This window comes from Micromys minutus, assembly GCF_963924665.1.
Source record: "Micromys minutus genome assembly, chromosome: 29".
NCBI classification, from domain to species: domain Eukaryota; kingdom Metazoa; phylum Chordata; class Mammalia; order Rodentia; family Muridae; genus Micromys; species Micromys minutus.
In genome coordinates, this window is record NC_137964.1 from 29932053 (window position 1) to 29956833 (window position 24781).

General features: G+C 48.1%; 1 protein-coding gene across 1 annotated transcript in view; it reads left to right on the top strand.

Moving 5' to 3' along the window:
- FBXW8 (F-box and WD repeat domain containing 8) overlaps positions 1-24781 on the top strand; it is an 84519-nt gene that overhangs the window by 29846 nt on the left and 29892 nt on the right. Inside the window, exons 4-5 of the mRNA XM_080941220.1 lie at positions 25-113; positions 10738-10895. Coding sequence (XP_080797346.1) covers positions 25-113; positions 10738-10895 — 247 coding nt within the window. The remainder of the gene's footprint in view (positions 1-24; positions 114-10737; positions 10896-24781) is intronic.

A 24781-nucleotide genomic window follows, 5' to 3' on the forward strand; every position in this document is an offset into this window, starting at 1 on the left:
AAACCACACCCTTTTTTCACACAGAATCGAAAAGGTGCTGTGAGCCAGCTGGAGCACGTTCCTGATGCTGTTTTGTGTGACGTGCGTTCTCATGATGGTGTCGTCATCGCAGGGTAAGCAAAGCCGTGTCTCTTCGTGTTACTCAGTCCTCATCTTCACTCCCTGCCCAAGCACCTCAGCTTCAGCTTTACAGCGGGAACTGTGTGGAGCAGGTCAGAGGTCAAGCAGGGACAGTTGAGTGTTGGCACACACAGAGCCTGCTTTACTCTCTGGTTTGAAGACATCACTACCAGCAAGGCTGTGGCTGCAGGTCTTCTTCCCCTTGTCTGCAGCCAGGCATTTGTATGTCTCTTGGGTGAGAAATTTCGCATCAGCTCCCGTGAGTTCCCTCGGTTACTGTTCATGAACCCACCATGAAGAATCCTTCATGGTTGTTAGTACTGAGATCTGTTTATACACTTCTTTACTGGGCAATGAGATCAACTTTATTTTAGGGTTAGGTTGTCTCTTGAGCTGATGTCTCAAAATGTAATGTCTCAAATATATAATTTTTGCTGTGTGCCAGATATATACAGATAATGCACAGGTTGTGTGCCAAAAAACAAGACAGAGTTGATTGGCTTTGTGGAAGTGGTCTCAGGGCTGCTGCCTTGAGGACACCAGAAATAAGACTCACACAGCTGGGGGTCACTAGTCTTTTAACTTCTCTCTCCTTTAGCATTACTCAGTGAGTACCATGCGAAAGCCGGCAAGATGGCTCAGAGGTTCAGGGTGCTGCCACCGAAGCTGACTAGCTCCAAGGTTGACGCCCACACTTGTGGTGGGGAAAGGAGAACCAATTTCTGCCAGTTGTTTTATGCCCTCCGCATGTGACATGGCACCCCCAAATGAATGAGATATTAAAAGAAAAGTTAAAGCACCTTTGAATTGAATTCCAATTAGATTTCTGAAATATTTTATAATATTTCATAAAAAATTGTTTCTTGTTTGGATTTTTGTGGATATATGGGTACACAAGTACCACAGCCCATGTGTATAGGTCAGATGACAACTTGCAGGATTTGTTTCTCCTGCCACTGTGGGTCTCAGGGATTCCACTTGGGTTGTCAAATTTGGTGGCAGCTGCCCTTACCTGCTGAGCAGACTTGCTGGCTCTTCTGTTTTAAGGGAGTCTGGCCATGAGGGTTAGCATTATTTAGCTTCTGTTCACTGGCCTCAGCTCCTATATCTCCATGGGCAACCTATCCGTCTGTCTGTCAGGATGTTGTCAGGCCTGCAGCTTCATTGTGAGGTGTGGCAGAGTGCTTTATTCCGTGTTTGAGGACCGGTGATAACCACACAGGGTTACTTTATTCCCACTTCAGGTTTCTGCCTAAACCCATAAGACAGTGCTGGAGGCCATGATGCTGAGATGGGGCTAAGAGTCCTAGGAGATTGCAGATGTAGGATACTTCTTCCCCAAGTCCAGTTAGGAGCATCTTTGAGCATGGAGCCCCAAGAGGGGACACGGACCAGCAGCTCTGAAGGCAACTGCCTCCTCCTCCCACCTCCTCCCTGGGGATCTGCTCAGCACTAGATAGGCCACCAAAGGCCCAGCGATGCCAGTGTTCTGGGATCGATTGTGTGAAACTTGAGCTGTAGGTCAGAGAGGCTCCTTGGCTCCTTTCTCTGAGAGAAGCTCCAGTTGATGGCTCAGTCCGAGACCCTGCCATCTTGCTTGTGTGCAGAACATCTTGTGTTTATCATTAAAATTTCATCTGGCGGTTACGATGCTTGTTTTCTAGGTCAGCTCTTGAATCCCTTTTCATTTGAGACAGTGGTGTTTGTGGTTACCTCATTCCCAATCAATGTTGTATTCTCCAGGCTTTCGAGCATCTCCAAGGAGCCTCTTAAAGAGACAGGACCACCGCTCCTTGCTCTCATTCATGCCAGTTTCCTTAGTCTTCCTTTTTTTTTCTTTGTTTGACCAAAAGGCTGGGTTCCATGTTCCCTCCAGCCTGTAAGATAAGCCTGCAGGGTCAGAATGCAGGCTTGCTTCTCCCTAATCAGTGTTCTCTGTGCACTGGTTTTTGGCTCAGGCTGCATAGGCCCAGGCTGGCATCTTATGGACTGACCCAGTCCTGCTTCTTCTGACTCCTCTTTTCATGTAAAACGGAGTGACTGTGAAGTCACTGCCTGCTCTTGGGCTTCCTGGCTTCCCCGTGTGCAGTGTATTCTGAAAGCTGCCCACCTCCTTGCCTCCTTTACTGTTGTGGGTGTGCTCCCCAGTCACCTTTCTGATGCGCAGACCTCTGTGTAGTCCGTGGCTACCTCAAGTTATGCACCTGTGTTTGCTCAGTCTGCTGAGTCACTGGCCATATCTGTTTGAAAGTTGAGATTTGTAAACATACCATGACATTCACTCTTTGAAAGTGTGGAACTCAGTGCGTTTTAGTAATTCACACGTCTGTACAACTGGTACTCCTTCCAGAGTGTTGTCAGTACCTTACAAAGAAACCCAGGGCCCATTTGTTTGGTTTGGTTTTTTATCTGCATAGTGTTTATCTGCATAGCCCTGGCTGTCCTAGACCTCTCTAGGTAGTCCAGGCTGGCCTCAAACTCAGAGATCCCCTGCCTCTGCCTCCTGAGTGCTGGGACTAAAGACCTATGCCACTACACCCAACATCCCCAGTCCTAGTGTTGATGGGCCCAGTTAGCTCTGCCTCTCTGCAAGAGCTCCAAAGTCCCCTTGACTAGGAAGCACCCCTTTTCAGTGTGGTTTTCCCATGCACCTTTTCATTACTTAATTAGATTTACTATAAAATTCCTCAAATAGTTCCTAATTTTCTCCTTCATTCACCCAACAGAAGACAATAAACAAATCACTTCCTGTTTTCTAAATGTTCTGAGAAGTGATTTGGAGGATGACCTCATAGAATGGGCGTGTACAAGTTAGAAGGCTATGATGTCTCTGAAGATCACAGTTGTGTATGGGCCTGCTGCTGACCAGGCTCTTGTGTGGCACGCGTTTGTGTTAGTGTTATGATTATTTCATGTGGCTGGGTCTACAGATTTTTCTGTTTCTGTTTTGTTGGCACAGTTCATCTTTAAACTTAGAGAGCAGAGGCTGCTGTAGAAACGTCATGTTCTCTATAAATAGTATGTGTCCCTTTAGAGTTTGCCACCACTGCTGTGTTCATATTCTTTTAGCTAGATTCCCTATGTGGGATATTCCATCCCTTAGAAGAATTTTGTATCTTCCACACTCAGAAACTTTGAAAGTTCTTTTATAGCCCAGTATAGTTCCAGTGTAACTTTGTGATTTGAAGTCCCCAAGCCACGCTTTGAGCTTGTTCCTGCATACAGCTCCCTACTCTGTGATATTGCCAATAACGTGGCTGCCCTCAGGACGTCTACTGACCGGTGCCCTTTGAGCTTCTTGATGGTTTGACCCTGTTGGCCACGCCCTCCTTGAGATGACAGGGATTGTGTGTTAGACATTTTTGGCCCCACAGAACCTGCTTGAGCCCAGCACCCAGGAGACTTGGAGAGCGAGTCCCAGAGTCCCAAAAGAAGTCTCTGTGAGCCACTCAACCTCCTATACTCTCCTTGGGGGCCTTTGCTCCTGTCCTATTGAGTCTCTATAGGTCACTCAGCCATGAGACAGCATTCCAGAATGTGAGGACCAGCAGAGGTTCATCTGCCAGGACAGCGCCTCCTATTTCTTAGGAAGAAATGGTTTCCAAAGTTTCCCTCAAATACAGTCCCTTTCTGTCCTGCTGGGCTCAGTGTCCACCTGTATTCTTGTGCTCTGCCCTTGCAGTGCTGCCTGGGAGGCCCCAGACTGCCTTCTGTGCCACACTTCTATCTGGAGTGCTGGGTGGCAGTGCATCAGGAAATGCCTGCCCCCCCCTTCCCCCCTTCTAATTTTGACCTTTGTAAGTGACAAGCCTTAAAATTTTAGGACGTTGACTATATATAAAACTATATTATGGTTTGCATGGATTGGAATTAAATAAAGGTGTAGCTCAGAATAAATATGCTTGCCTAGAAACACAAGGTGTTAGGGCCATTCCCTAGCACAAAGAAAGCACATCAGTAACATTCTGTGTATCTCACTGAGGAGAATTAATGGGAGTAAAGAGCTATGAGAGCACCCTGCTCTGTGGAGCTTGGGCCATACGCCTTCCCGGTGGCCCTGTGCAAGTTAAGACTTGCAAACAGATGTCATCATGGGCTCAGAAAGGTCACAGCACAAGGCGAAGCTGTGGAGCCAAGTAGAGTTTGCTGTAAGTACTGGGGAGAGCCACCTAGTGAAGAGCCTCCCAGGTAGAACCTGAGGGTCTGGGGGGCCCGGGGAGCCCAGCCTAGGCTCCTTTGAGGTCCCATGCCAGCTCTGACGCCATTAAGCTATTAGCTCACCAAAAGCTTTTATCCATGCCCAGGAGTGTGTGGTGGTATGCAGTTAGCTGCCCCCTCTACACACACACACACACACACACACACACACACACACACACACACACTCACATACCCTCAGTAGCACATGTCTCAAGCATCCTGCTTCCATCAACTGGCTCCATTTCTGCACACACTGGAGCTTCGGAGTCTCTCATCTGTTTCAAACTATTGAGTCCCTTTATATGCTGAGGGATGTTTCAGTCTACCCAGGTGCCTCTCCCTGGTTTCCATGGCCACCTGTCTTTCCTGGAGGAAGCTGCAGCTGTGTGTCTGTGTTTTTTTCTCTGCAGATGGGGCTGGAGGAATATGGTTGGTCAGTGCTCAGAAGTTAACTCTCCCTTTACCTAAAAGTGCTTGGCTGTCCTGTTCCATTCATCCCTTAAATTAGTGGTCCTCCGCCCTCCTAACATTGCAACCCCTTAATACAGTTCCTCATGTTGCTACTTTATAACTATAATTTTGCTACTGTTATGAATCATAGTGTAAATATCTGATATGCAGGATATCTGTTATGTGACCCCCCAGTGGAGTCATAACCCTACAGTCTTAGAGTCAGGATCACTAGAGCAGGTGCCTAAGAAATACTGCAGCTTTCTGGCAGCCAGATGAGCCCTGGCTGTCTCAGCGGTAGGCCTGGTACAGGTTTATTTTGTCATCTGTCCACAGGATCTGGGATTTGGATGTTTGCTCTTGGACCTGAAGTTTTTTTGTTTCCTAAGCTTTGGGGTCTGAATTGCTGTTTGGTGTCATCTGTCTCAGGCATTGGTCGTTTACAGTGAAAGATACTTAGAAATGCACATTTAAACACAGTTGTCCAAGGTAAGTTAATGGAACTTAATGACACGCATCTATTCTCCACTTTCTCCGTAACTAAAAATCAGCTGTGTGCCAGTGTTGATAGAAGCTGTGTTCTGAAGCAGTGCGCATTTGCTCTAAATTTTAAAATCTTCTCTGCTCAGGTGTGGCAGTGCTTGTGGTTTCTGAGAGGTCTCCTGGGATAGCAGGGTTTGTTAAGTGCAGACTGGTGATGAGGGTCTGTTACGTCCTTGTCACCCATACACACCCTCAACAAGGACACACATTCTAGCTTTCTCCTCAAACAACCTTCTCCTGGCAGTTTTCCTTCGAGCCCCGCCCTGTGTGGATTCTGTGCTGCTGCTTATGGCTCTGGCCTGCTTCCCATAAGGGGCTCCTCACGACCCACTAGGGACAGCTTTTTAAAAATACTTTGGAATTTATTTATTTTCTGTCGTGAGGCATGCATGCTCTTCTAGTAAATAAGTCTGAGGTAACCTGCTGCTACACGAGTGGAGGAGAGCTTCGCATTTATTACATCTTTAATGAAGGCGCTCCAGAATGTCCTTAATAAATACTGATGAACTCATGGCTGCATTTATCCATCTCTGCTTCTCCAGGGAATTATGGGAAGGGCCACAGCTCCAATAACTCTGCATAATCATCATCGACTCTGACTCTATTGATTGTCATTAACCAAGATGTATGGAAAGCAGTTGTAAGTGTGCAGTGCATGCACCACACAAGGGCCATTAAGACGCTCATTATTTTTCAATTGCTACGTCTTACGCTCCCCTCGATGTCTGCTCTAGTGCATTTCCACAGAGTGGCTGCGCTGTGGACCTGAGTTCATTTTGTTAATTGTGCAATACAGCAGTCATGTTCTTAGAAAACAGTAAATACTCTGCATTTTATTGATCATGACAGAAGCACAGAGCAAGTGAGTTCTCAAAACCTCTGTGTGCTGAGGGTGTAAATACCCTCTGCTGTGTGGGAGCTGTACTTCAGCTTTCAGCAGCTTTTCCCTTCCAGGTTGGAGCCAGCAAATCCCCATTCAGGTCACAGTCAGCAAGTGCCAACCACTCACAGCACTCCTTCCACAGAAGCGCTTCCTAGGCCAACAAAAGCTACAGCTGCTGGTGGCTGCAGAACAGCATGGGGGAAGCTGGGTGGTAGGAATGGAGGGAGGGGCCAGGACACCATGAAGAGCATCCCACACAGGCCCAATACCAGGCCAGGTCCCTCCCAAGGATTGTCAGCACTTAGGAGTGCTCATTTGTAGGGAGGGAGTGTCCCTCTGCACTCTAGGCCACACTGGTCATTTGTAAATCATTGCAGCATTTGTCTGTCTTCCTAGCTGGAGAGAGCACAGTAGCCAAGTCCTGGCACAGGGGTCCAAGGGTTCTGAACCATGGACTGTGTGCTGCCTAGGCCTTCATTTGGGAGCAGCAGAAACAGGGTCCTGTGGAGGAAGAAATTCCACTGGTTTTTCTTTTCTTTTTTTAAAAGATGTATTTATTTACATATGAGTGCCCTGTTTGCATGTACACCCACATGCCAAAGGAGGGCATTGGATCTCATTACAGATGGTTGTGAGCCATTATGTGGTTTCTGGGAATTGAACTCAGGACCTCTGGAAGGGCAGCTAGTGCTCTTAACTGCTTAGCCATCTCTCCAGCCCAATTCCAATGATCTTTGTATATTCTTACCAAGTATATGAAATTGAGCGTGGAAGGCAGTCTTAGGTCAGCCCAGCCCCATGCTCTGGTTCCCTCTTCTGGAGCTTTAGTTGCTGGTATCTGACTTCCCATGAAACAGGGTGAAGGGACTGATGGAGAGAGTCTGGGGAGATGTGGGGGAACTGTGTCCTGCCCAGCTGAGCACACTGTGCTAACCACGAATTCATTGTGTTTTACTTAAATGGTGCTGGTTCTTGTGAGCAGTGTCTGTTGAAGGTCATAGTTTCACAATGTGGAGAAACTTGACATCAGACTGAGGGAGACCTGGGAGCGAGCCCGCTTAACTCTGTGCCTCGGCATTCTTCATTAAACCCACCTCCACTTGTCCAGGTGGCTTGGAAGAACCTTGAACACATTTGAGTGACTAAGAGTTGACCCTGGGGAACAGATGCACCCTTTGCTGCTGGGTGTCACATAGAAGGGGACTTGTTCATCTACCCCCTTTTCTTGTGGCTTCTTGCTTTGAATAAATCTTCTGTTCGCAGAAACACACATTAGAGAAAGCTCTTCAACTGTAATCATTTTAAATTGGTGATTTCCCTGTGTACCAAGGAGCCTGGCTTGGGAGCTAGTGCCACTCTTTTAATAAAAGTCAGCTTCCACCTCTGACCTCCATTTTGCCGGGTGTAGCATGACTGAGAAAGCACATGGTTCTTCATGTCCCTGGCCCGTGTGCAGCTGGGTCTATCCTGCCTCGCTGTGCAGAGGCCACCTGAGTTCTGTGCTCCTGCGGCAGCTAATGTAGTGGAGTTGTACGTGCACACTGTAATTACAGCCATCAGCGCCAAGGTCCAGAGGCTTCTTGACAGTGCCTCTGTCATAGTAGTGTCTTAATTGGTTGAGTGTAATTGTCATTAGGCAGCAATGGAGACATCTGGAGCCTTTTCCACCTCCATCCCTGCATCCCTAGCTCTTCCTGGCCAGTGTGAGTAAGCACACTTAGACCACGCTTAGGAGTTTGTGCTGGACCCTCTGCTTAGCAGTGTTGTTCACTGGTGCAAATGCCCGTCTGCAGCATGGCTCAGCAGCACCAGGTCTCTGCTGTCAGAGCCTGTGCATGGGTCTTGCAGCTCCTATCAGGGCGAACATGCCTGCTTCTCGTGATTCTTTATCTTTGAAGAACAGTTAATTCAAGTGGCTGTCTGAAATTCCACGTTTATGCAAATAACTGGCTTTGCCTGATGTCTCCCAAAGCTAGTTTAGTCTGGAAGGAGATGCAGAAGTCCGAGGAGATCGCTGATATATTGGAGTGCTTTACTCCAGTCAGTACTGGGGGCGGCTGCTGGTTGGGAACAAGGAGAGGTGTTGCTACCTGTGAGGGCGCTGAGCATTATCTGTGCATGAGGTGACGGTGGGCTGCATGGATGGCCAGTGGCCTGGCCTACACGTAGCCTTAAGTCAGCAAGGGAGCCTCGAACGGTTCCTGGAATGTGTAGGATTGTAAGTGTTGGAGAAACCTGGTTTGTCCTGTGATTGGACTGCTGACTGCACTGACAAGGCCAGTGTGAGTGTGATGACTTAGCTGTGCCCTGTGAGTTCCTGCCCCGTGAGTCCCTGCCCTGTGAGTTCTTGCCCCGTGAGCCCTGCCCCGTGAGCCCCTGCCCTGTGAGTCCCCGCCATTCTCCCAGAGCCTGCTTTTCACACTCTTCCCTCCCACTGTATCCCCAGCGGGGGCATCACAGAACACAGTATAGAGATCGTGCATGTGCTGAAAGAGTCCGACCAGGGTTGTCTGCCGCAAAACATCTCCTGGTTTCTCTTCATCTTGCTTTCCTCTCTTCATGTGGAATTGAACCTGGAGAATAGACTCATAGACTGGACTCCTGTGCCAACCTTCCTGTCATCAAGTAGCCTGCTCCAGTGAAGAGCTTGGGTCAGGTTGAGGGTGCCATGCTGGGGCTTTGGTGCAGCTGTGGGGAGCAGCTCCTTGTGGGGTTTCTTATCTGTGTGGTCATCCAGAGCACGTCCTGAAGAGCCTGAACCCCGTGTCTCTGATCAGTCAGGGCCACGTGAGTGTGCAGCTTGGGTTATGTATGCATTGCCACAGTTAAGGACAGTCAGGAGGGTTAGTGATCATCATAGTGTCAGTCAAGTATGGAGAGGCCTCTGCTGTGTGCCCCTCCTGACAGAATGCTATCTGAACTCTGTCCTGCAGAGTAAGCTCACCCATAGGATGACCTGAGCCACATAATATACGCATTTACTGTAGATCGGGAGGGCGTGCTGCAGTGTGTTATAAAGAGAACGACCAGGCTGAGATGGCTCAGCGGTTAGAGCACTGACTGCTCTTTCAGAGGTCCTGAGTTCAATCTACAGCAACCACATGGTGGCTCACAACCATCTGTAATGGAATCTGATGCCCTCTTCTGGGGTGTCTGAAGACAGCTACAGTGTACTCACATAAAAATAAATAATAAATCTTAAAGAAAGAAAGAAAGAAAGAAAGAAAAGAAAACAACCCTGAGTCAGGGTATTCAAAGTTGTCTCATTAAAAAATCTTTCCAGGCCTTGGTGGTACACACCTTTAATACCAGTAGAGGCAAGTAGATCTCTGAGTTCGAGGCCAGCCTGGTCTACAGATGGAGTTCCAGGATAGCCAGGACTACTCAGAAAAAGCCTGTCTTGAAAACTAAACCAAACCAACCAACAAACAAACAAAAAAATTGTTTGTTCCTTGGGTGGTTGCTGTAGCTGAGGGGATAAGAACTTGTCTTGAAAGCTGGGCGTGCTGGGTCCATCCTTGAAACCTGCACAGTGGTTTGGGGACAGTAACCTCCACCAACTTGCCCTCTGGCTTTCACACAAGTGCCCCTTATCCAGCATGCATGCACACAGTGACATAGACATGGAGTCTCACCTGAGGCTGGCTAACTATAGCTGTGGCCACATGATCCTAGGTTTCAGAGGTGACTAGATGTTTATTCTCTGCAGTGAGACTGAGGGAGTGTGGTTAGGGTCTCAGGAACACTGTTCCTTGGAATCCCGGCCCCTGCCGCTCCTTCTCAACCCTCACCCTCCTTGCCTGAGGGATTCAGCAGTAGGAATGTGGACTCTCAGAAACAGGCAGGCACAGCTTCATTTGGCTACACCATCATCCTGAAGGCCTTAAGACAGTGGGTCATCCAGGAAGTGGTCAGAGCTATCGGCCAGAACTAGGGCTCCTGCTTTTCCAGCGGGCGGTACAGGCACTTCTCACGGACACTCGGCAGTGCCTGGCAGATTTGATGTCCTTCGGGACTCTAATGAGTTAGCTGTGCTCCTGGAGGAGGCGTGAAGAGCTTGTTGGCTCTCTGCGTCCCAGCTGCATCTGTGTCTCTGCATGTGTGCGTGCTGGAATGCCAGCAGTGGCGCGTGGTTCTGTGTGTGGTTCCTGGAGTAGGAAGGCGAAGGTAATAGCTTGGTTATGGAGCTGGAGAGCCCGTCCTTCATATCACCCACTCACCCTCCTTCTCCTGCCTGCCTTCCTTCCTTTTTTTTTTTTTTAAATTTTGAGACAGGATCTCACTGTGAAGCCCTGGCTATGCTGGAACTTTGTAGACCAGTCTGGACTCTAACTCATAGGGATCTGCCTGCATCTGCCTCCCGAGTACAGGGATTAAAGGTGGCCACCACTGTCTTTTAACAGCATGGGCTGTGTCCACAGCCTTCTGTGGTCCAGTTGACAACTTCCTCATTAGCCATTCAAACCGCTATAGGAACCCCTTCCAGGCAGCCCACAGGTCTCCATATTTCTCTTGGAACCCAGAGTGTTCTTCTCTTCCAGATACACATCAGGAGATGTGAGGGTGTGGGACACCCGCACCTGGGACTATGTGGCCCCCTTTCTGGAGTCTGAGTCTGAGGAGGAGGATCCTGGAATGCAGCCATATGTCTCCTTTGTGAGGATCAACAGCTCACTGGCCGTGGCAGCTTACGAGGATGGTGAGTACCTCAGTCCTCCCTCCCTGTCTCAGAGAAAGCCTTACTCAGTGCAGTAGCTGCAGCTGCTCCCTGCCTCCTCCAAGCGTACATATACTCACATAATCACCCACCTGCCTCCTATACACAGGACAAATATGCATTCACACACACTCCTGACTCTTTACACACATGATCATGCGCTCCCTCCTGCTTTTAGGTGAAGAATCTAGCCACTAACCCTGTTCATTAGTAGGCATTGGAACATGACACCCATCAAAGCTGGTGTTGAATTCATCCTAGAATCATTGATCTGGGCATCAGTGCCAGGCATGGTGAGACTGGTCAGACCATCTTAAGCAAATGGTGTGTTTAGTTTAAAGTAATAAATGTACTTGGCCTACTTACCCTGTGTCCTTGGCAGTCTAAAAAGAATAGCAACAAGGACGGAGAGGTCCGACTGTGGGCAGAAACTGGGAAGTCAGCACCTGCCGTCCCCTGCCACTCACTCACCCCGCGCACCGCTCCTGATGGCCTGGACAGATCCTGCGTGCGTGGAGCCACTGTGGGTTTACAAAACTGTGAGAGGAATGAGGGGACACGTGACAGTGCTAGCAGTGATCGTGCCACTCTCATGGCCTCCTGCCTGCTCACTGCTCACAGTTCTGTCCATCACTTAGAAAGCGATCATCCAGGGCCATGCACAGTGGCAGGCAGCGTCCTGTCATTTGGTGCAGAACTGCAGGAGCTGTTAAGGAGCTTTGTAACCACCTAGCACTTAACAATGAAGTCCAGAGCTAAGAGTAAATGGAAAGGTTTTAAAATTGAGCAGAACTTTATTCTCTATTCTTGCGCTTTAATGATAGAGACACCGCAAATGGTCATTAGCTAAGTTGAGATTGGAGGTATGGCTCAGCATGGTACTTGCCTGCTACACATGAGGCCCTGGGTTCAACCTTAGCATCCTCCATGCAGCAGCAGGAGCAGGAGCAGCAGCAGCAGCAGCAAGAGCAGCAGCAGCAGCAGCAGGATGCTTCTACAATGGTTAGGCTTTTCCATGTATGCTTGTTGACCTCAGATACACAGCATAGCCTCTTCCTGAGCATGCTTGCTGCTTAGTCTCCAGCTGGCCTTGTAGCTTTGGACTGCTCTGAAAGTAATTCCTGTCCTGCATACTTGATTGGCACATGGACACTTTACCAATGGGGAAACTGAACGCTGGACAATGACGGTGTTGAAGACATATCTAGCGTTGTCTCCTAGCCCTGCTGTTACTGGAGCAGAGTCCCTGACAGCAAACATGGAGACTCGTAAAGTGAGCACTGGACTCACTGTAGTTTTAAATTTTTCAAAAGAGGTAGTGGGAAAGAAAGGTTATTAAGATATGGGGGAAGTGGACCTGTTTAGTAATTGTTCTTTGGAGCAACTCCAGTCTGCATTGTCAGGAAGTCAGCAGTTTCAGTTCACAGGATTCAGCAGAGCCAACTCGATCTACTCGCAAACACCCCACAAAGATACCAACAGTCCAGTTCAGTAGTGTTGGGATAGAAACATGAATCAGCAGCAGCGCCATGACTCAGCAGACCCAGCCAGGCCTCCCCCAATCGGCACAAGTCAGCAGGCCATTACAGGCGTGCTTGCTTTAGCAGAACATCCTTTCACCTGTGTCCACTTCAGGAAAACACTCCTTCACGTGTCTGCTCCAGCAAAACATCATTTGACATAACTGACTTTCCAGAGAAACCAGAAGCTTCCACTCACTCATCACATCTGAGCAGCTTGCAAATAGTGTGCTGCAAGTTAGGTGTGTGTGTCTTGTTCTGACCCTAGTGTCACACCACAGTGTGTATGGTACCAGTGTATGTATGCACGGTGTTGGGCTGCAGGCTGACATGCTTGGTGTCAGGTCATGTATCCTGCTGAATTGTCCTCAGAAGTGTCTCTGTCAGTTGTTAGGCTTTTGGTTTTTTGTTTTATTTCATGTATGTAGGTGTCTTGCCTACATGTACCAGTGCGCCACCTGCCTACAGTGCCCTCGGAAGCAAGAAGAGGACATTGATCTCTGGGACTGGAGTTATAGATAGTTGTGAGCCGCCGTATAGATGCTGGGAATCAAATCATAGTCCTGTGGAAGAACAGCCAGTGCTTCAACCACTGAGCCACTTTTCCAGTGCCCACTCTTTGGCTTTGTGATGGAATGACCCTTAAAGTTCTCTTTTCACACCTGTGTGATCATCTGTACACACCCGTGGCTCACGGAAAAGCAGTGTGTCTGCATATGCTCTCACAAGTAGCATTGTAGTGAAGAGCTTTGTACAAATGTCCTTCATGTGTGTGCAGGGAAGGCATCTCCTGTGGGAGGTTCTCTGGCAGGAGGGTGAGTACAGACACTGTGCTGTCTTCTGTCCTCCAGCAGGTGCGAGCTGTCCCTGTGTTCTCAGGTTGGGTTATTGGAGGATTTGGTAGGGAGCAGCACATAATGTGGCTGTAGCCTCCCCAGTGGGAAGGGTTCGATAGTTTCTTATGCACAGCTGACACTTGTGGTCCTGTGTTTCCTTTGTGGTTGTGTCACAGTTAAGTCCTCATCAATGCTGAGTCTGTTATGGATCAGTAGGAAGTAGACCTGAATACCGGTGGCCTCTGGCACCATGAGACAGGGCTGCTCAGGACACGGCTGACCTGTCTGCTGTCAGTGCTCACAGTTTGTGCTTTAGGGTCTCAGGTCATGTTGGTGGGCAGCCACTTTGCTGTGAGGTAAACTGCAGTCCTTCCAGGGTTCAGTATTCGCTTCAAGCTTTGGCATTGTCCGCTTAGGTGTGAAGCCCATTTCTCCTCCAGCAGCTCACCTCTGGAACCAGCAGGCTTTCACAGCTGAATCAGGTTGTCAGTATATCCATCTGTGACAGTGGCACCTTCTGATCATTTTCCCAGCCCACATGGCCTTGTCCTTAGAATCACCTGGGTGACAGATTGACATATTCCCAAAGAGCTGACTCAAGACTCACAGGTCCAAATATCAAGTGCACATTCCCTTCTTCCATTCCAAGAGCAGTGGCTGCTGCTTCTTGGGCAAAAACCCCTGTAGAAAAGGACCTTGTGCAGTTTGTGGAGGTAATGTCCGGCCTTCCTGTTGTGCCTAAGTGCACTCCGTAAGCCATGGAAGTTCAGACCCCTTGTTGAAGCGCCACAGCTGGTGCCTCCCTGCAGGAGAAAGCCCTTCAGCGCGTCCTCTCTGGAGCTGTGCCCAAGGAACCCCATACACGCACCTGGGGGCTGGGACTTGGCAAGGCGATCCACAGTTGTGATTTTTGAATTCCAACCCACTGGCCTCATATTTCTTGTGCCTTGTTTCCAATTGTCAGCACTGGCCACCCTCCAGTTTGATTTTACCACTAATTGTGCTGCACGTTACCGTCCTGAAATGAATCAAATCAAAATGCTTTTCCTGGAGCATTAGCTAAAGCAAGCGTAGGTTCTGAGTAATGAGCAGCTGCTAGTTCAGGGACAGCGGGGACCTTGCCAGGACTCCATCTGCTCCATGCTTGCCTGCCTTTGGCCTCAAGCCACGACATTAAGGGATGGTAGTGTGCTGAGACCCATTCCCCACTTGGGTTTCTCTTCAAAACTTAGTCTTCAGTGAGAAATGAGATTCGATGCTTGTTCTGTGAGGGAAGGTTCTTGGCCTGTCTGCCTGAGGTGGAGCAAAGAGGCAAGACCTGGTGGCCTTGGACCCCTCCGGTGCCACCAGGCAGGGTGAGGTAGCTCATCTCCTGGGGCACCTCCTGTAGTTGTCATGCACACATCCTGGCGAACCATTTTTCATTTCCCAAGGGATCCGCAGTAGGTGAGAACAGGTCTGCAAGCTTCACAGTTGTAAGAGGTGGACCATATTTTACTTCGGCAACTCTGGAGATGTGGTGCTCCTAGGTTTATGTCTTGAAACAAAGTGAATTATCTGATAGTTTTGTCAGTGTGTTTGATGGTGACGTCTGAATCTAGTGTGCAGCTTCCTTCTTCTCTTCGATCAGTGTTGAAGCTTTAGAAATGGAGCAAAATAATTGCGAAGTTTGTGTGAGTTGTGAGCTGCCTGCCACCTCTGGCTATGGATTGTGGAGATGTTTTCTTTTTACCCATGGGCCTTTTTCTTGTCACTTTTCTCTTGAGGGCAGACTGCACAATTGAAGCTCACTGCCATGCTGCTGCCTGAACTCTAACCAGAGCCATGTGGGTTACAGAGAAAACCTAGTCCAAGCTGCCTTCTCACCTCCACATGTGCATGTGCACGCATGGTGTCCCATGCTCAGTCCACAGACGGCCCCACACAGGACCTGCTCCCTACTGTCTTGTCAGGTGTCAGCTAAGCAGGACAATGGGTGAAGGCAGATTCCCCACAGAAGAGAACAGTTCAGAAAACCATTTAAGGAAACATTTCCCTTCCTTTCTGTTTCTGGAGCTCTGAGAATTGCTAAATTCAGCCTCTCACCGACAAGGCTCACTGACGCTTCCGGATAAGAGAAAACTATCTGTCCAGGTCAGAATTTTTGTTGTTGAATACACCACTCAAGGAAAATGCAAAAAAAAAAAAAAAAAAAAGTTTCTTGAATAGGCCACCTGGGGCTTTCCTGTTGCCCCTGCTGCTGGCCTATTTCCCATGCTGGGTTTCTCGCTGAGGAGGGAGGGAGCTTAGTGTGCCTTGCCCTCCCTCAGTGTGGATAGCTACTAGCTGAGACCAGTCCATCCTGTTTGGTCAGTGTTTTATCAAGCCACAAAGATGGACCAGAACAATGTGTCATGTCTGGACGATCAGCAGCCCAGCAGCAGTGACCACAGCTTGAGCCCTGTTCTTGAGGAGATGCTCCCACCAGCAGGAGCCAGTTGCAGGGAGGAATGTGGGTGGGGAAGGAAGAAGTTGGGAATTGTGAAAGTATCCCATATAGTGATCATGGGCGCTCGCCTGATGAGGTCCTGTCAGGCAGGTCTGGCCAGTTTGAGTACCAGCATGAATAAGTGACAGATGATGCCCATGGCCTTCTGTGATGGAAGGGAGGAGTAAGAAGAGAAGGAGGTTACACAGTGACAGGCATGAGGTCACACGGCTTCTTGTAACTTTGAAATAGTTTCAGAATAACAAGTTACAAATAAAACTTTTATTTCTGCTCAAGATGGTGCATTTGGAATTGGGTTTATACTTCCTGTTTTTTTTAAAGTCTCTGTGTATACACGTGTGTGGGTATACATGTATATGCGTCATGTGCATGTTTGTGCATAATATCTGACCTAATGTCCTCCTTCTGTGGCAGGTACTTTACACACAGAAGCATTTCTCCAGCCCTTCTGTTAAAAGCACGGAGAAACTGAATAAAACATAGTAAGCCGCAGTCTACAATGTTGCTGTCCCTTAGAGAAGAGTAAAGGTGATGCTCAGAGTTGCACTAGTGCATGGGCAGGGGACAGCACCGGACAAGGCAAGGGAAACGTAACGTGGGAGCTCCAGGATGCACTGTGGACAGAAACCTGCCTAGCCCAGGGGCATGAAGATACTTTTATTCTTTTAACAGTCTCTTTAAGAGTAACTAGTTGCCTCATGCACCATGACAGCAGAGCATTATGAGGTAGAAGATATGTAGAAGCTAACACAGAAAAACATTTCTATTTACTTCAGAGCATTTGCCATTTCATCACTAATCATGCACAGCAGTGGCTTCTTAAAAACCAGGCCCTGCTGCACGCTAGCTTGGTGCTGCTTAGACCTATGCGCTACAAGAAGAACATGAGAGTTAGAAGTGAAGTAAAAACACCCGTAGATAATTGATGTATGAAACCATACAGTATGCTTAGCTGAGTTCTTGGGTCTAGCATGAATATATAAAAACAAGTTGTGTTTAGGCTAGCAACAAACAATTAGAAACTGGTTTTGCACTACAATATGAGAAGAAAAAAAGATGGGTGGATAAGAAGGCAAAAGAGATCTGCGAAGAACTAGCAGAAGATGTGATGATAATATATGAAAGAAAAATGAGGGCGGTTGAGGATTACTTAACAAACTATGGTAAGATTTCAGTGCTAGGAATTGTGTGGAATATGCTGAGACACTAAAGAAAGCCATGCACAGGGAAATACGGCCTGCTCACCTGGCTGATAGAGATCCCAGGCAAGCTGTGAGTATGGGGAAAATGGATACACTAATGCTACAACAAAAACCAAACCATAGGGAGCTCCAACCTAGAGGATACACTACCTCTTACGCTTTACACTAAAAACCACAGTGATCAAGACAGTGTTGGCACCAGAGTGGGCCTGTGCACCAGCAGGTCACAGGAAGTCCAGACCATCCTGGTGTCTCTACTTGAGTGAAGTCCTCGGCTTTTCGGCAGACAGCACTCAGCTATCTGCTGTCCCTGACTCCACATTCACTATTTAGCCCTAGCTGGGACCTGAACTCCTACCTCCGCCTCCATCGTGCTGCAGGTACAGGCACGCACCACCATGCCCGGCCTTCTGTTTTTACTTCCTTAGCAATTATGCATAAAATTCTGTTCTAAAAGCAATACATGAGGGGGGGTAGCAAGATGGCTTGCTGGGTAAGAGGACTGTGTGTTCTTCCAGAGGACACAGGCTCAGTTCGAAACACCTGTGTGGCAGTTCACATCCACCTGTAGCTCCAGTGTCAGGGCGGCTGGCCCTGCAGGCACCAAGCATGCAAGATACATATACAAACACTTGAAAATGAAAAGTCCTCTTAAGAAACATTTAACACAAAAGATAGAAGTGACAAGTATGTCATGAGCCTTATTCCTGTCTTCTGCTTCAGTGGCTGTGAGCACATTGATTACACCCTCACACCTGTAGTGTTCTCAGCTTACATGTATAGCTATGCCGTGACTAAAAGCAACTCAGGAAGGAAGGATTTACTGGGCTTTCACTTCCAGTTGTACTCTGTTATAAAGGGAAGTCAGGCAGGAACTTAAGAATCTGGAGACAGGCCTGCTTGCTGTCCCACACAGCATTTCCTCCAGCCAGGAAGCTCATAGTAGGAGCAGTGTGCAGCAGGAACCACTGCTCACACAAAGGCTCAAGCCCAGGTAGCTTTCTTATATAGTCTAGAACCACCTGTCCTGAGAGTGGTGCAGGCCTGTGGGCCACATCCTCTCCTTTACACATCCAAAGCAAGACCATTCCCCTTAGACATACATGGCCAGAGAAGTGCGGCCTGGCAGTCCTTCAGTTGAAACTCCCCTCTTTAATATTTCTTGTTAGTATCTTACATGCATGATTGTTTTGCATGTATGTATGTATGAATGTGTACCACATGTTTGCTAAAGCCTAAGATTAGAAAACAGAGCCTCTGGGATAGGAGTTACAAGCAGTTGTTAGTTGCCACATGGGTTCTGGGAATTAAACCTGCGTCCTCTACAAGAACAGCAAATGCTACTAACCACTGACTTAGGCCAGTTCTCCAGCCAGGGGACTCCCTTGTCTGCTGTCACTAGGCTGTTTGTGGCAGGTAGACTGTTGAGCTAATTGGGACAGTACATATTTCCTGTTAGAAATAAGCAGTCTTTTAAAAGAAGGGGAACAAGGACAGCACCCTTTACTGGAGGCGCTTGGCCTGTGGGAATGGCTGGCTCCTTCTGATCCAGGGAGGTTGTATCCGTGATCGTTTTGGACTCTGTCAAAGTTGAATTCACTTGAACTAATTGATGCATCTTTTAGAATTTGAGCTTCTAATTTAATTTGGCCCACCAGGATTAAATATCCACCATAAAATGATGCAGATTGTGATTGAAAAGAAATGCTGTCACTAGTCAGATTGTCATAAAAGCGTACAACAGATGGGGGGGCACTGGTTAGCATCGCCATGACGAGTGTGCCTCAGGCAGAGCTCCAAGGGCAGTGTCCTGAGGACCTCATGCTGGGCTTGTCGCTCCACAGTCACCAGGTCCCTCCTAATCTCTGAGCTCTGTGAAAGCCCTCAGGAGCTCTCCAGCCCTCATGGGCAGTGTCGCTGGAACTTATGGCAACGGTGACTGACTTTCCAAGTCTTGATGTTGGAGCAGATGAATGAGTGAGTTTCCAGCCTCAGGAAGGACTTAGAGCTATGGGTGTGGGGACGGCCAGGTGAAGATGTTTTGGTTAGTGGCTTTGTTGTAGAAAAGCACACGCTTGGTAGTTGAGCAAGAGATATTTTTGTTTTTGTTTTGTTTTTGAGGTCAGAGAACAAGGCATTGGCAGCCCGGCTGGTACTAACTGTGCCTCTCTTGCTAAAGCTGGGCTGGTGAGCAACGCAATGATTCATTTCTTACACCCAGTTTTGCCCTTGATTTTCTGATATGATTTAATTTAAAAAAATAATGGATAGGTGTGCACCCTAAGGATATATAAAGTAGAAATGGCTGATTTTTTTAAATAAAAGTTTATATTTGTGATTCTTTTAAGATTAAAAAAAAATAAGATAAATAATAAAATGATTGATTTTTTTTCTTTGTAATTGCAAAATGTAGCCTGCCTGGAAGGGAACTGGCTGAGAATACCTTGCTTGCTTACACCTGTTACTCTGTAACAAGTTACCTAGACCTGTGTGTGGGTCCTTGGGAGTAATTTGTTTTTCACGTGTAATAGGTATAACACTCAATCAGGTAAGGGTATTGGGAGCATGCTGGTGTTTGTTTACTTATAATTATTGTAATCCTTCACTTAAAGAAGGATAAGATGTAACTACATTGCAAGTTTTATACTGTGAAAGGTTTTGCTGCGGGACAGACGCTGTGGGAGGAAAGTTGGAGCCTTGTTTCACCGAGTGTGTGAGTGTGTGCCTGCTTTACATTAGCACCAACCCCACACCTTCTCCTCGGATCCAGAACACACTGCTGCAGCTGGCCTCCCACAACAGGTTGTGGGTTTTTTACGCAGCATTGCGTGTGAAAAGAATCAAAGCACTGTGGAAGTGGGAATGACAGCAAGCGTGTCTGTCTTAGGTGCTGTTGAGCACCCAGTCATCATCCGTCCTAGCAGCATCTGACACTCTCTTGGATGCCTTGGATGTCATAAGCCGTCCTAGGGTTTCTGTGGTCTAGCCTCCTCCCGGCTTCGGGCTTGAGAGCTCATAGGAATCTATCTTCTCTCCCTCCCTCCCTCCTTGAGCCTTTAGTTGACCTGCTCATCCCAGCTTCAGCTTCTGCTCCTTTGTCCTCACCTTGGCCTTTGAGCTCATTCAGAATCTAATTCTGAATTCAGTGTCCAGAATATTTCTGACTTGTGTTTTTTCCTCTGGAGGCAGCAGCATGCAGCCTTGGGGGGAAGTCTCCTTCATTCCGCCCTTTCTCTGTCAAGACTTACCTGACACAGCCAGCCCTCAGGACTCTTGCTTGCACTGATGGGAACTCCTGATCTGGGAGGTGACACAGTGGGTAAGATGCTTGTGTAGTTCTCACATATGCTGTGACCCCAGCCCCAATGGGCAGGAGCCTAGCCAGAGCAGTGAGCTCCAGATTCACTGAGAGAGAGATCTCTTCATACAAGGTACACACAGAGACAGAGACAGACAGAGACAGAGTCTGAGAGAACCAGCTTTCGACCTCTGACTTGATATGTTCAGCCCGAGCTGAGTGTGCTGTATGCAGCTGATGAAGAGGTGCATGTTTATGTTTAGTGACTGCTGTGGGTGCATTTTAAATTCCTGTTAAAATGTTTTTCCCTTGTAGAACTCCTTCTGCGTCCTTCTTAACTGGTTGGAGAAAAGCATTTATTTCCATAGTGGGAACGGAGGATGCCAGCTGTCTGTGTAAATAGTCAGCCTCGTTCCGTGTCTCTGAACACAGCTAATTGATCCTGTCTGCTTTGCTGTGGTGATGCTGGGACTGAGCTTCAGGTGTTAACTGTGTAAGCTCAGGAGGCTGGAGCTCACAGAGGGTGTGTCCTCAAAGGGAAGGCTCCAGAGACCACAGCCTTGGTAGTTGAAGGGTCCAGTGTGTGGCTGTCTAAATTGTAGCCTTTTTTTAAAACCATAGGTACATGGAGCAGATCAGAGAGGAAGGGCAAGGCCAGTGTGTGCTTCCAAAACCAGTTCAGTGGTTATTTACCTTTCAAGCAATTAAGGTAATTACCATTGTGCTGAGAAGTAATTGGGGAAGTTCTGCCCTGAGCTCTGACGGGCCCGCAGGGACAGTTTTAGTTGGGACTTATTTTTTTGATGGAAGCCTAATTGCAGTTTTGGCTTTGTGCACACAAACAGAAGCAGCTAATTGTTTAGGCAAATAGCAGATTAATTTAAATATGCATCCCTAATAAAACAAAAATGGTATCCATTATGGTCCTTGTTCCCATGCCGAGGAATATAAATATTGTGCGCAAGCACCATTAGGCGGACTTCTTAAGGACTGTCATCGCCATTGCACAGTGGTGGCACTTTCCAGATACGAGTGATCTTTACAAACGCTAACATAAATCAGCATAAACTCATTTAGATCCCATTTCTACTATGTGCAGTTTCATTACCACACTCTGGCTGGCCTCTTCGGGGAGGTGGGAGGGACGTGCTGCACACTGGCATGGGTGCCCATCTACAGCTGCTTAGCAGCCTTTATGTCTCCTCCAAAGCCTGGCCCTCGTCACTCATGTCACTGCTAATGACTTCCTGGTCTAGGGCAAGTGCTGAGTGCCAGTAGGCCCGGCGGCGGCTGCTCATCAAGGTGGAGGCACTGAGCAGGGAGCCAGCAAAGCTGCCAAGTCCCACCCCTGCCGACTTGGGGACTTCGGCCTTCACTCACTGTCTCTCAGATGTGCTTTGAAAGCTGGTGTTGGGGACGGCCCCCTGCTGCCTTTGTTATCTCCATATGGGGTCTGAGATGCAGCTGAAAATGGAGGCACCTTTTGGGTGCCTCCTCACCCAAGGTCTCTTCCAAGCATGGTGAGGTGGGCAGGCTCACAGGACTGGAGTTTGTCTTTGGCATTGGCTGGTCAGACCAGGGATGGGGACCTGTTCATGGACCTGGGCTCACATCTTGTTTTGTGCTTGGGCTAGAAGCTCTTGTAGGATGGAGCTGTCTCCTTTAGAGAAAGCGCATAGCAGATGCAAGGGGAAACAGTTGAAGAGATTAGTGGTGAGATCTGTGGCATGCACAAGTGGCCTTGATCTCTAGTGTTACCTGGATTGCTGGTTCCAGTCCCTTGTCAGTGTGACAAAGCCTGTGCCTGTCTAGTCAGTTTCCCTTCTGTGCGGCTCCACTGCCTTCTCTTTCTTACAACTGAACATTTCTTACTGAAACAGGAGGTGTGTGTTAGCTGGGTTCATCTAATAGCACTGTTGGGGGAGTGCCGGAGCCCAGCACACAGCCTGCTGCTTTATATGTCACCCAGTGTCAGGAGCCAAGTCCACCTATCGTCCACATCAGACTCTTAAATATTGTATGTTTGAGAACTGAATTGCTTTGGTTCTGACCATTGTTGCTGTCATCTCCCTTAATAGTCATGTGGTAAACATGGACCAGCCCAAATCAGTGCCTAAAAGGTCAGCTGCTCTTTGCCAGGGTGTGAGGACAGATGGACAGATTGTGTGTGGGTGTATGTGTGGGTATGTGTGGTCTGAAGCTTATGGCTTCTTTTCTGTTGCTGGGACAAAATACTGGCCAGAAGTAACTTGGGGAAGAGGAAAAGGCTTATTGGAGTTACACTTGGCACTTCCAGGAACTGAAGCTTGGAGAACGCTGCCTGCTGGCTCAACACAGCCATACACAGCCCAGAACTACTGCCAGGGAATGGTGCTGCCCACAGTGGGCTGGGCCTTCCAATGTCCATCAACAATCAAAACATCCACACCCCACTCCCATCACACCCTCTGTGCTACTCTTGAATTGAGACTCACTTCTCAGATGACTCTAGGCTTTATCAAGTTGACAGCTAAATCTTCATGAGTGACTTTGTTGATGCCGTCAGAAATCCAGTTCATGCAGTAAGGAACTTTGTTTTATATCACCCTAAGCATGGGGCTAATAGGGCTCCTTGATGCTGCACAGGGCTGGGCTAGCACTTGCTCAGTGTGCGACTTTATTGACTCTTTTTTTTCTTCTGGATGGTATCACCTGCTATAGCACTGAACATTCTCATAGCAGAGGCATTGACTCCTCACGTCTGCAGCTCAGGCCGAAAAGTACTGTGATGGAGCTGTGTTCATTGATAATTGGTTTGGTCTGCTGTCTGTCTGTCTGTCTCTCCCTTAAGCTCTCTGCCCCTTTACTGATATGCAGATGAGGGTGTGTGTGTGTGAAGGCTGAGCAGACACTCTATCTCGGCTACCCAGCTGCTACCTTGTGTTCTTAGCAAAGCTTCTGGTTTCTGATGATGGTGAAGGTGACATTGGTGAGCAGAGGCGATGAACACACAGGAAACAGAAAGTGTCTCTCCTTCCTTATAGCACTCTAAAAGATGCTGGCCCACGGTTTCTGCAAAAGCCGGTGTGCCAAGTAGGACAGAAGTCAGGAAGTGAAATGGCTGTGTGGCTTCCTTGGACTCCATGAAGGTCAGTAGAATCACTTGTGTCTAGGCTGTGCTGACCTAAGCATGCATCTTAAGGTCCTAAAGAAGTTACCCAATGATTGCAGGGAGGATGTTGGCCAGTAAGCCAGCAGAGGAGTCATAATGGAGTAAACACATAATCAAAAACAAGGTCTGGAGAAAGATCAAAAGTGTATGTAGGTAGTGAGGCTGGAGAGGCAGCTCAGTAGTTAAGACCACTCGCTGCTCTTGCAGAGGTTGATTCCCAAACCCTCATGAGAAGCTCACACCGTCTATAACTCCAATTTCAGGGCATCCAAGGTGTCTGACCTCATGGGTACTCGTACTCATGTGGTACATATAGGCAAGCACGTAATTAAAAGCAAAAGAGATGTAAAGATGTAAATCGTCTTAATTTGTATTTTAAAAACAAAACCAAATAGATGATATCTCCAAGAAATCCATTTCATGTATTATGTATTTAGAGACAAGTTATTGCTCACCCTGGACTTGCTGTGTTGTTCAGGCTGACCTCACTGTCAATCGGCTGCCCCAGCCTCCCAGTTGCTGTGGTTGCAGGTGTCACCATGCTGGCTCCAAGAATCCCGAGTTAAAAAAAGAAAATAAAGACACAAAGCAAAGTAAACAGATGTGGGAAGCTTTTTGCTTTAACTAATCAGACAAAGCCAACATGATGGGTCAGTGGGAAAGTGAACTTCAGAACATTGAGAAATGGACAGTTAATTCAAGAAAACCTAAGAGCAGTAAATGCTTGCACACCAGAGTCAGTGTTGGGGGACTGTGGTTGCACCAACGCCATTGACAAGGGGTGGCTGGCCCGGCTGTACACAGAATATGGCTGAAGAAGAGGTTGACAGTATGGCTCTGAGTGCCTGAGTCTATTGGAGCTCACTTTGTACTGAGCTGTGTGTGCTGCAGCCAGTGCTGTTGAGAAAAGGATGCCAGTCGCATCAGCCCTCGACTAAAGTGAACGCTGTGTCCATAGCTACACTCCAAGAGTGCCAGGGTGCACTGTGTTGAACAGCTTCCACCCCAGGCAGAATATAGGCGACTTTAGTGGTCCCACCGAGCTCAGCGCTGTCACAGAGTAAGTCATGAAGCCACCTAAGGCTTCTGCAGTCCTGTCTGTGTGGGATGGGGAAACTCTGCTCTTCTCACGATGGAGAACTCAGAGCAGGCATGTGATGTTGAGTACCCAGAGGCTCTGTGTAGCAGTTCCTACTGTGTGACGCCTTAGAACAGACACAGCAGCAGTACTTGGAAGAGGCCGTGTCAAGATGGCCTCCTGGAAGGGAGACGCTAGCTCCTATGTAATGAGTAGGCCCCTGAGATGTTCATTTTCTGTAGCACATGGTCTCTGAGGCAAAATAGAGAGTTTGCCAAAGTATATGCCAGGGGAC